Source organism: Oratosquilla oratoria, chromosome 11 (assembly GCF_046742065.1).
Source record: "Oratosquilla oratoria isolate Oo_2021 chromosome 11, ASM4674206v1, whole genome shotgun sequence".
NCBI classification, from domain to species: Eukaryota; Metazoa; Arthropoda; class Malacostraca; order Stomatopoda; family Squillidae; genus Oratosquilla; species Oratosquilla oratoria.
Window position 1 is genome coordinate 4,157,510 of NC_134787.1, and position 12,818 is coordinate 4,170,327.

Below are 12,818 nucleotides of genomic sequence, written 5' to 3' on the forward strand. Positions count from 1 at the left end.
GGTTGACTTTTTTCTTTTGTATATTTACCCATTCTGTGCACTTCCTCTATTTCCTTTTCTATTTCTTGCTCTTCATCTTGTACTACTTTTAGAACTTTTCTTGCCAATTCTTTCTCTTCTTTATCTCTCAGGGACCAATTTAGGTTATGTTTTTCCTTTAGACCATATACTACTATACACTTTTTTTTGTCTACTGTATCTCTTACTAGGTTACAAAGGATTACAAAGAAGGAGCATGCTGACAAGAGACCTTTTGGTCCATAACTAGACTGGATGCAACAAAATGATAATAATGATAAATAAATAAATAAAATAGAAATTATAATAATATAAATAATAATAGATAGAGTAAATAAGTGGGTAAAGTTAAATAATAGATAAACAGGTAAATAGTAAATAATAATAAATGATAATCAAGCAAATAATAATAAACAGACAAATAATAACAAACAAACAAATAATATAAAATAAATGGCAGGCATTACAGCATCTTGCTTAGGTGTTTATCTAAATGAATCTTAAAACTTTGAACTGTACTATATTGCCTTTGCAGGAAGTTTATTCCATTCATTTACTACATGGTTGGTGAAGTTGTTTTTACTCGCTTCCAAATTAAATCTACTTCTTGACAGTTTGAGACCATTATTTCCTGTCAGATTCTCATTCAGTGTGAAAATTTTGTCACTTTTGATGTTTTCAATTCCCATTAGAATTTTAAAGACCTATATCAAGCCATCTCTGAGTCTATGTTTCTTTAGGAAAAACAGATTCATATGTTAAATCAATTTTCATATAATTTAGTTTTGTGGCTCGCCGTTGTACTTTTTCCAATCTGTCAATGTATTCAATGAGATTCAGTGACCATACAGAAACAGGATATTCCAAATGTGGACAAACTAATGATTTTCTTTTTCTTTAATTACCTTAATGACTGCATCTTCGGCATTCTCCTGCATTTGTTGATGAACTATTTCTTTAAAAATTACCTTATCTTTTTCTTGGTCTTTCCTCCATTCATTCCTGAGTTGTTGTAAATCATCCTCTCCTATGTTGTTTCCTTTATTTTCATTACTTTTATTTGTTCAGTTCTTTCTTTATGGTTGCACTATTAGTGTTATCACTATTTTTCAACCTCTCATTTTCACATTTTAACTCAGCCAATTCTTTTTTTAGTGCACTTACCTTTTCATTTATTTCAGTATTCATTATTTCAAGTCACTCACTTCTTTATTTACTTCTTGATTCACCCTCCATAGATTGTTAGTCTCTTGCTTCCATGATTCCCTCACAAGTCTCATCTCCCTCTCTATATCTATAATTCTACTAAAAAGTCTTTTATCATATCCACTGAATCCAGAAAAATTTCCCTCATCACTACCTAATTTTTTTTTTTTTGTATAATTTTTGTATCCAGAGTACCCAGAGGAATCTGGCCTGCAAACCAAGCAAATAGTGCAGCAAATTGGTGTCAGTGAGAGAACAGTGTCCCAGTGGGTTGCCAGATTTTATGAGGAGGGAGGGAACAACCTACCATCTTCAAAACCAAGGTCTGGTAGACCTAAGAAGACTTCTGGTCGAGCCCACAATATTTTGAAACATACTTTGGAGTCTACTGTAAGAACCACAGCCCGGAAAATAAAGCAGGACAACCCAGATCTGTTTGGTGGTGTGTCTGTGAGGACAGTACACCGCCACATCAAGGACCTGAATTACAAGAGGTGCCGCCCTGTGAAGAAACCCATCACTGGCACCAATTTGCTGCACTATTTGCTTGGTTTGCAGGCCAGATCCCTAAGCAATTATCTGACCAACTGCTTCATGTGAATATTCCCTTCTAGAGGTCATATTAGGGTCATAGGGATGCCTGGAGTGGTAAAAATGTGATGCATCAGAGAAAATTCTATCAGCACTTATCACAGCAATCCTCTTCCCACAATAGCTAGATGCACACTAACCATCATTTTGTGCTGCCATGTGACTTAGACTATCCTACAGTACACACAGCCCAGCCATCACTTTTGTCTGAATTCAATACTATATCCTGTGGGTATGGTTATAAAATGGGCAAAATTCTTGTCCTCCCACCCCACCCGGGCATCACTTTTGTCCGGTACCGTAGAATTATCATACATATTAGCTGTTCTTACTACTTTGATAACTAGCAGTTGATGAATTATAAGCCTTCTTTTCACAAAAATAAAAGAATGGATGGATTATGTGAAGCCAGGTAAATAGAGACAGATTAGGCTTATAAATGTAACAAAGTGGCAGTTTGTCATTGGCACTTTCATTGTTCGCCCTCATATAAAAGGAAAGGGATGTGTGCAGTGGCATCTCTGCCTCCCATGCTCGCACCCTGTTCATACCATCTAATTCATTGTATGTTAAAATTTATATTTTTACATAATGTAAATTAAACAGTTTTTACACCTCACCTTTTTTCTATTCTAATGAAGAAAGAAAATCCTTTAAAAAGCAAACTAGACACACTAGGTACTGGACTGAGGGAGCTGATCAAATCACGGCCAAGAGAGTGGGTAGTGGAAGGGAGTATGTGAGAATAATATTTTGACAGCCAGAAGGTTTTCTCCCCATCTTCTCTTTTTCTGCATGAGGAGACAGATTAAGTGAAGTAGCCATGCTGTGGATGTGCTGCATCTTGCTACATTGCTTTTGACCCAAGGCATTGGGCGAGATGCAGGGATGACCTGTCATCCAGGAGGAGCTAAGAACAGAGGGAGAGAGGGATGATGAATGGGAGTGGAGTATATGGGGATGAAATGGGTGGGAGTGGATTTATGTTTTATATATATATATATATATTGGTGTATTTCGGTAGCAGGTTCTCATGTAGACAATTTTGATTGAAGTTCACAGCAGCTTCTGCGTTCACGACTTTTTTGCTGAGAAGTTCTACATCTCTGATGATGGAACGGTGAGCAATGGGTAGTTCCCATAAAAGTCGTCCGAAAGACAACTAGATCCCTATTGGCCAGCCTTGACCAATCACGTTCCTCCTTTTCTTCCACTCTGTATTTAGTTCCCTATATAAACTGTTCCCTTCTTTGCCTGTACCGTAACCTGAAGATGACCTATGTAGGTCGAAAGCTTGTTTTAATAAAGTGTTCTTCATCTACAAGAACTTTCTATGTCTTTCGGACAACTTTTATGGGAGCTACCCATTGCTCACCGTTCCATCATCAGAGATGTAGAACTTCTCAGCAAAAAAGTCGTGAACGCAGAAGCTGCTGTGAACTTCAATCAAAATATATATATATATATATATATATATATATATACAGTATATATATATATGTATGTATATATATATATGTATGTATGTATATATATATATATATATATATATATATATATATATATATATATATATATATATATATATATATACATGTATACATGTATGTATGTATGTATTAAATGAAGCGGCCTTGCTGTGGATGTGCTGTGTCTTGCGACACTGCTTCTGACCCAGGGCGGTGGGCAGGGTGCAGGGATGACCCGTCATCCAGGAGGTGCTCAGATGAGAGGGAGGGTGGGAGGGGTGTGGAGTGTATGTGGGGATGAAATGGGTGGGAGTGTTTTTATGCATTTCCCTTTTTGGCTACCTCCCGTGTAAGGGGGAAAAAGCCTCAGTATATGTATGTATGTATGTATACACACTGGGGCTATACAATTCAACACACCACATTTTGACAACTCACAGATTCAGCCTAAATAAATTCCTACCCCTAAACCTTAATTAAAAAATTAAACTCGGAAATTCAACATACAAACCTCACCACAGCAGAAATTCTGTGGCTTCTGATTTGTAAATAAATGTATTCTTTTAACATGTAACATTAGTATCACTGTGTTCTACATTTATTATACATGAAAATGCATCAATAAAAAGTTCTTTTTATTAAGTGTTTCTTAGGTGCCAAGATAAGAGGGAGGGAAAAGGGTGGAGGGGAGTGGAGTATGTTAGGGATGAAATGGGTGGGAGTGGTTTTTATGCCTTTGTTTTTTGGCTATCTCCCTTATCAAGGGGAAAAAGCCTTTTGGTATATAGATGTATGTTTCTTATTTTTGGGGGGTTAGGAAGAGAGGTTGGGACACATTTTCCCTAATTTCATCAAATAGTGCTTCAACTCTTCGAAAGCCACCCTAACCCCAGTGTATATTAAACAAATGGTTTAGAAGGAAGTGAAAAGAGTGAGGTGAGGAGATGAGTTAGATAGAGGAAAAGGTAAAGGGTGCAGACAGATGTTAATGGCAGTGAAATTGGTAAGGGGAAGATCTTCAGAGTATTTCAGAAAAATGCTGAATCTAGAAGAGGTTAAGGAGGGTTTGATTGTGGCAGTAGGAAGAGCTAGGATAATGACTGGGCTAAAGAAAAGAGTAGATACAAAGTGCATTGAAAATGATAAGAGCTGGTAAAGCCTTTGGTTTGGATGAATGTCATGATGAGTGTCTGAAAAAGGGAAAAATTATTACAGTGGATTGGCTAGTGAGACTGTTTAATGTGTGCCTCAGGGATGGAAATATACCAGAGGATTGGAGGAAAAAGAGACATACAGTTATAATAGTTTTAGATTGATCAGTCTGTTGTGTGTAGTTGGAAAGACCTTTGGCAGGGTGTTAGCTGAGAGGGATAGACGGGAAACAGAGGAAGTAATCTGGGAGGAAGTGTGTGGGTTTTTGGAAAGGTAGAGAATGTGAGGACCAAAATTTGTTGTAAGGCAGATATATTACAAGATTTTAGACAAAGATAAGCTTTGGGGGCTTTTGTATTGACAAGGTTGACAGGATGGCATTGTGGGAAGTATTACAAATGTATGGGACAGGGGAAAGTTGTCAAAGGCATTTAAAAGTTTCTACATTAGTAGTAAAGCTTGTGTTAAGGTATAAAATGGTGAAAGTAGCTGGTCTGAGGTGAAGATGGAGTTGCATCAGGGTTGTGTAATGTCACTGTGGTTGTTCATATTCATGGATGGGATATAGGAAATGTGAGGGCAGAGGGTTGGAGATGATTAGTGAGAGTGGAAGGAAGTGGGAGGTGAGCCAGTTGTTGCTTCTGAAATGGGAAATGGAACAGGCAGGACTGCAAGAACTACCACAGTATTACACCTCATTGTGCCTGGTATGTTGCTTGCCCATCTGCTGCTGACATGGATTTGTTCACAAAGGATTACAGAGGATTACAAAGGAAGAGCATGCCAATAGAAGACCTTTTGGTACATAACTAGGTCCGATGCAAAATATATATAATAAAGAATAAATGAATAAACAAATAAATGATTAAATATATAAATAAAACAAACAGATAATGATAAATAATACATAAACAGATGAATAACAATAATTCATAAAAAAGAAAAAAACATAATAATAAGTAAATAAATAAAATATAATAAATGGCTGGCATTACAGTATTTCACTTAGGTGTTTATCTAGTTGAATCTTAAAAATTTGAACTGTGTTACATTGCACTGCCTCTGGAGGAAGTTTATTTCATTCATTTACTACACAGTTGGGGAAGTTGTTTCTATCCACTTCCAAATTAAGTTTACTTCCTGACAGTTTAAGACCATTATTTCTTGTCTGATTTGCATTCAGTGTGAAAATTTTGTCACTTTTGATGTTGTCAATTCCCTTCAGATTCTTAAATACCTGTATGAAATCACACTCAAGTTTACACCTTTTTAGGGAAAATATATTCATATGTTTTTTCAATTTTTGTATGATTTATTTCTGATATTTGGAATCAATTTTGTGGCTCATTATTGTACTTTTTCCAATCTGTCACATTCTTTAATGAGATTTGGTGGCCATACGGAAACAGCATATTCCAAATGTGTACGAACTAACGATTTATATAGCTTGTTAATGACAGATGGACTTTAAAATCAAAAGATTGTGCAATCAGTCCTAGAATCTTGTTTGCTTTCTCAGAGGTGGAAATACATTACTTAGATGATTTGAGATCATCACTGATAATTACGCCGAGACCCTTTTCACTATCCACTTTTGATAACGAATTTCCAAATAACTTGAAATCGTACTTATTGTTATTTTCACCAATGTGCATAAACTTACATTTACTTGTGTTAAATTTCATTTGCCACTTTTTAGACCATTGCTGTATTTATCTAAATCATCTTGAGTATCTAATTGGTTCAATTGATTGTTTACCATTCCACACGGTTTTGTATCATCACCAAATCTGGAGACAATAGATTTCAGTCCGTGGTCTATATCCTTTATAAATACTATGAATAGAAGTGGCCCAAGAATGGAACCCTGAGTATCTCCACTTTAACATTTTCTCATCTAGAAGTTTTGCCAATTAGAACAACTTTTTGTTTATGATCATTTAACCAATTACTAGTCCAGCTGAATAGACTACCACTGATTCCATGTAAAGCTAATTTAGTAAGTATCTTTCATGCAGGATGGTATCAAAAGCCTTTGTAAAGTCTAAATATATTAAATCTATATTGTTTCTGTTGTCATAATTTGAGATGTCTGTGTTGTAGAACTTGAGTACATTAGTCATACAAGAACATTTCTGTCTGAATCCATGCTGGCTATCATTTATTAAACAGTTACTTTCTAAATGGTGTTTGATAGCATCTCTGATGATAGTTTCCATACTATTTCCCATGATTGAGGTTAACCCCTTCATTACAATGATGCCTACATAGGTGTCATGAGGTATGAGTGGGTATATGAGGATACTGGCATTGTCTTGATTATATTTATTTTGTAGTTGTAGCTGAGTGACCCCATATTCTGAATTGGCCTGATCATATTTTCTGTGATTATTAACATTCAGAGTGAAAGAGAATGAGTAATATAAATGTAACTTTATATCTTAAATGTGAGTATTGTGATGCATCATTGTACACCAGGCAGCTAATGCTACCTGTGAGAATTTGACTTGTACTGATAGGTTAAGCTTATAGGCCTGTAGTTCATAAGCTCCGTCTTGTCACCCTTTTTAAATAGGGGGCTAACATTAGCTAATTTCCATCCTCTTAGGACATCTCTGGATATGATTTTTTTTTTTTTCTATCATTTCTAATGCAACAACAATCTCATTTTTCTCATTTTTAATTTCAATTGAGATCCTTGGATGCCAACTGTCAAGCCCTGGTGTTTTATCAACTTTGAGTTTCTCTCTACATTTGCTAATGTTTCAGAGGTCTGAGCAGTCTGGGTTCACACCTTGTAAGTCAACAATTGATTGGATCCTACCACTTTGTGTTCTTATGGAGCACCAATGCGAGCTTCAACAGGGGTTTCTTGCAGACTGTTGATCTCGACATGGTGTTTGACTTGGTACATCATAGGATGCTCTGGGGTCTTCTGTAGATCTGTGGGATTGTTGCAAAGATTATCAACTTGGTGTGTGACTTACAGTCTGGAGCAGAGTGAGGTAAATAATGGAGGGTGTCCTGTTCATTTCCTGTTACTTCAGTATTGAAGGAAGGGTATGTCCTCTACCCAACACTTTTCAATACTTGCATGGGCTGGGTATTGGACAAAATTTTCAATGTCGTTGCAGAGCATCCATTGTCAACACTGTAGTCACTGATGCAGTCTTTGATGACCCTGCTGCTCTTCTTATGGAGTCATTGAGGGTCTTGGTTACTGCCCTCAAGTCACTGCACAATGAGGCAAGACTGTTTGGACTCTTAAGTCTCTAGGAGCAAGACTAAGGTCCAGGCATTTATGGGCTTACAGGATGACAGAGTTCAGTCTGTCCATATAAGTTGATGAAAAGGGAGGGTTGTCATGTCAATAAAACAGTGAAGGTAAACCAGTTTTAGCTGTTGAACCCTACTGTGGAGGTACTGAGTATTGCTACACTGCTTCTGAGCCAGATATTGGTCAGGGGACAGGGATGACCCTTCATCCAGAAGGAGTTCAGTTGATAGGGAAACAAATGGGTGTTGGATAAGTATGGGATGGCTGAAGGCTGGGTAGCTATGGCTGGTTACCTCCCTTATAAGGGGCAAGAAGTTGTTTGGTATATAGATGAAACAGATGGCTAATTATGCATGTATTAACATGCATTATCATTAGCATTGGTATGCATGAGCAAACTAACAGTATTTCAATATACCTTGATTACTTTGTAAACAAACCCAGTTATGAAATGAGAGGTTGGGAGGGCACTAGCTGCAGTCCTGCTAAGGGCACAAAATAGACTAGCATTGGCACTGCCTTTCCCAAATACTTTTCATATAGTTGATTTACTACAAATGCTTGATCTATACAACCTCCTTCTCTCCTAAATCCAGATTGCTTTTCCTCAATTACTTTCTCCATTCCCTTCTTAATCCTACCAACACATACTCATACCCCTTACCATCCATACTTAACAGTAAGACTTTACAAAATGCACATATTAATTGTAAACAAACCCAGTCATGAAGTGAGAGGTGGGTGGGGGCACCAGCTGCAGCCCTGCTAAGGGCACAAAATAGGCTAACACTGGCTCTGCCTTTTTCCAAATATTTCTCATATAGTTAATTTACTACAAACACTTGATCTATACACCCTTCTTCTCTCCTAAATCCACATTGTGCTTCCCCAATTATTCTCTCCATTCCCCTTCTAATCCAATCAACACATGCTTGTACACCTTATTGTCCATGTTCAACAGTAAGACTATGAAATGCACATATTCAGTCAAAACTAAAATTTACAAACCAACTATTCAGTATCATTAATAAAGAATATTTTCACCTTATATGAATTAATGAAGTTATAGTTGCAACCTACCTGACATCTTGCGTTGAGCGTTAATAGCTGCAATTGAACGTGCCTCTGGCCGCAACCTTGGACGTGATCGACGGAATACAAAAATGAGCACTAGTACAGGTGGATAGGTTGCACCCATTACTACAAGCCCAATCATCATCTGAAATGGGGAGCATCCTTAGTATAAGGGGAGACCTAATTCTAGCACATGTGAAGCAGTGAACCGTCAACAAGTGCTCCAGTAGGCTGCATCCAAAAGATGAAATTTCTCAATAGTGCAAGGAGAGTAGGAGGCCTGGGTTGTTTGACTGGGAAGGAGAATGCTTGTGATTGTCTGAAATGGTCTAGTGCAGTGTTATTAGTCTCTGCCAAGTGAAAATTAAAGGGAATCAGGGCAGAACAAGGAAAAATGGCGGTGAGATTGAGCCGAATGTTGACAGTGCAGAGTCCTCTAGTGGTACAAAATTGAGACTTAATGTAAAGAGGCCTTGAAACTCCAAGGCAGTTTAAAAAAATAAGTGATGATGAACCGTTTTCTAGATTTGTTATGGATGAGAGAAAAAACTTGAGTCAAATCATAGACATAGATGAAGAAATCATAGATCTAAAGAAAGAGATTATGAGTCTATGAGAGGTGTATGATTTAAAGAAAAAGAATGCTGAAGTGAATAATGAGCTATGTAAATTAAAAAAAAATGAGGTAAAATGCAAAAATGAAAGGTTAAAAAACAAAGATAGCACCAATAGTGCAACTTAAAAAAAAAAAACGAGGTAAATGACAAAATAAAGGCAATGTCTGAAAAAAATGAGAATTTAGAAGAGAATTGGCTAAATATTAAAAAAGAATGGAAAGAAAACCAAGAAACAACTGTAGGAGAATGCAAAAGACACAATTATTCAAGTAATCAAAGAAAAAGCAAATTGGGTTAGAAATATAGTGGATAAGAAAATGTGTATTGTATATGAACTAAAGGAAAAACATGGTCTGAATAGATACTTGAGAGAAGAAGAGAAATGGTAAGAACAATCCTAAAAGAAGTTCAAGACAGATCAAGAAATAGAAAAGGAAATAGATGAAGTGTATAGAATGTGACAGTACACAAAAGAAATAAATTGACCTCTAAAGATAAAATTAAGGTCACAAAAGGTAGGAGAAGACATATTAGCAAAATCAGGAAAGTTAGCAAAGAGTGGACACTATCAAAATATATGAATAATAAGAGAAATGAATGTTGAGGAAAGAGAAAGAAGACACTAAGAAGTGAAGCTAAAGAAGAAAATGCAAAAAGAATGGAGATAAAAAAAAAAACAGGAGTTCTATTGGAGAGCATTAGACATGAAGCTGAGAAAATGGTATATTCAGGTAAGGGAAATGAAAGGAATAGAAAAAGCAATAGAGAAGGAAAAAATTAAAAGTGGCTTATACTAACATAGATTGATCTCAGACTTAAATTGGCAAAATGATTACCTGTTAGAAAAAACAGACATAATGGGAATCATGGAAATGAAATTAAGGGGTCCACTACCACCAAATAATGTTGGACATGGATCATATAATCACTGGATTAAAAATAGAGACAAGAAACAGGGAGGAAGAGTCATATTTTTGGCTAAGAAAAACTTAAATGTGACTAAGGTTACAGATGGTAAAAATTGTGTGGAAATGATCACGATGAAAGATGAAAATTGTGACATGAAAAACAAAAAGTTTGTGATGATTCATGTACCCCAAAAAATTGGGCTCTTGGAAAGAGAGCGAGTTTTCTAAAATACTGAAAGATACAAGGCATTCATTAAATGATATACTGAAGGATAGAGCTGGATAAACCAGGTAATTATGGGAGACTTTAACTGCAAAAGAGTCTGTTGGGAAGAGATGACACTGGAAAGTGGAGAGGATCTATGGGGAAATGCATTACTTGACATGACTATAGAAAATACAATGACACAATGGGTAAAAGAAAATACCAAATATAGAAATAATGAAGAATCGTCGAGACTAGATTTGATATTTACATCAGAACCTGAAACTGGATAAAATTGAATACAAGACCACTTGGGAAGAGTGATCACATATTAATAGAGTTTGAACTAAAGGAGGAAATATATATAGAAAGGAGAAATACAGAAAAGAAAGATTAATGTATAATAAAACTGAATTTGGGACACTTAAGAATTTTTTTTTTCAAAATGCAAGTTGGGAAAAATTCTACAATGAAGAGACACAAGAGGAAAAAAAATGGATAATTTTGATAAGAATTTATAATGATGTGGATAAATATGTACCAAGACAGAAACAGGAAAAGGTGTATATCAAGTGCTGGTTTAACAGAGGGCGCAGTCAGGCGAAAGATAAAAGAGATAAAACTTGGAAAAGATGGAGAAAAGATCAAAAACCTAGAAAGTGGCAATATATATCAGTCAAAGGAATGAATATGTAAATGTGCATAGAGAAAAAAAGAAACTATGAAAAAAATATAATAGAAAAATGTAAAGAGCTATTCTATAGATATGTAAATGGTAAACTCAAAAACAAACAGGAAATGGTGAGATTATGTCATGGAAATATAAATTACAAGTTGGTTTTCACTAGAGAAAATGTACAGCATTGGGATGAAGGGCATGAAGTGGGATTCCCTCCATGAGGGAAATAATATATACTGTACATACATATACCAAAAGCTTTTTTCCCCTTACAAGGGAGGTAGACAAAAATTAAAGGCATAAACACCACTCCCACCCATTCCATCCCTTGCATACTCTACTCCCCTCCACCCTCTTTCCTCCCTCTTATCTTAGCATCTCCCTGCATGTTGTCCACTGCCCTGTGTCAGAAGCAGTGTTGCAAGAATTTATAATGAAGGAGTGGATAAATATGTACCAAGACAGAAACAGGAAAAGGTGTATATCAAGTGCTGATTTAACAGAAGGCAAAAGATAAAAGAGATAAAACTTGGAAAAAAAGGAAAAAGATAAAAAACCTAGAAAGTGGCAAATATATATCAATCAAAGGAATGATTATGTTAAACTGCACAGAGAGAAAAAGAAACTATGAAAAAGGCATAATAGAAATATGTAAAGACCAACCTTTAGCTATTCTATAGATATGTGAATGGTAAACTCAGAAACAAACAGGAAATGGTGAAACAGTGTCATGGAAATATAAAATACAAGTCGGTTTTCACTAGAGAAATACAGCATTGGGATGAAGAGCATGAAATGGGATTCCCTCCATGAGGGAAATAATACATACAGACATACATACATATACCAAAGACTTTTTTTCCCTTACAAGGGAGGTAGACAAAAAAACAAAGTAAACACCACTCCCAACCATTCCATCCCTTACATACTCCACTCCCCTCTGCCCTCTTCCCTCCCTCTTATCTTGGCACCTCCTGGATGATGGGTCATCCCTGTATCTTGCCCACTGTCCTGTGTCAGAAGTAGTGTTGCAAGACACAGCACATCCACAGCAAGGGTGCTTCATTAAATCGGTAACTCCCTCTCTCTGTATCCATCACTAACCATCACCCACCACGCACGTGATCCACAGGCTTGCAACATAGCGAGACTCCCCTTCTTGCTAACCTTGCATTTCCCACAACATACCCCTAACGCAGCATATTTCATGACAAACAAGATAGATACCCAATGTCACCAGACTAACCTATTAAAATCCTTTATTATAAACTGCCCTATTATATTACGCATAAACTAACATATATATAATATACCTAACAACATCCACTAACTATAGGACTAACCCTCATATATAAACTGACCCTAATGCATAGAATAGCGAGACTAACGCCTTTGCTTACAGTAACCTACTAACAACCTATATAACCTTTAACACCCATGTCACGGCGCCAGAGGCTGGGTAGGTCAAGAGCCTACCGGCCAGTCGTCAGAGGTGGGCAGACCGAACGAGCAGGCTGCCAGCCTATTGTGCCCTAAGGTCAAGGCCTGGCACTTATTGTAATCTGGCCACAGGGCCCATTTGTACCTTATCATATTTGCAAACCAGATTTGCCTCAATTGTT

At 36.5% G+C, this 12,818-nt stretch overlaps 1 protein-coding gene across 1 annotated transcript in view; it reads right to left on the reverse strand.

Moving 5' to 3' along the window:
- The window catches only part of LOC143029929 (polycystin-1-like protein 2), a 187,079-nt gene that overhangs the window by 49,700 nt on the left and 124,561 nt on the right, over positions 1-12,818 (reverse strand). Inside the window, exon 25 of the mRNA XM_076193140.1 lies at positions 8,794-8,932. Within this exon, the coding sequence (XP_076049255.1) occupies positions 8,794-8,932 (139 nt within the window). The remainder of the gene's footprint in view (positions 1-8,793; positions 8,933-12,818) is intronic.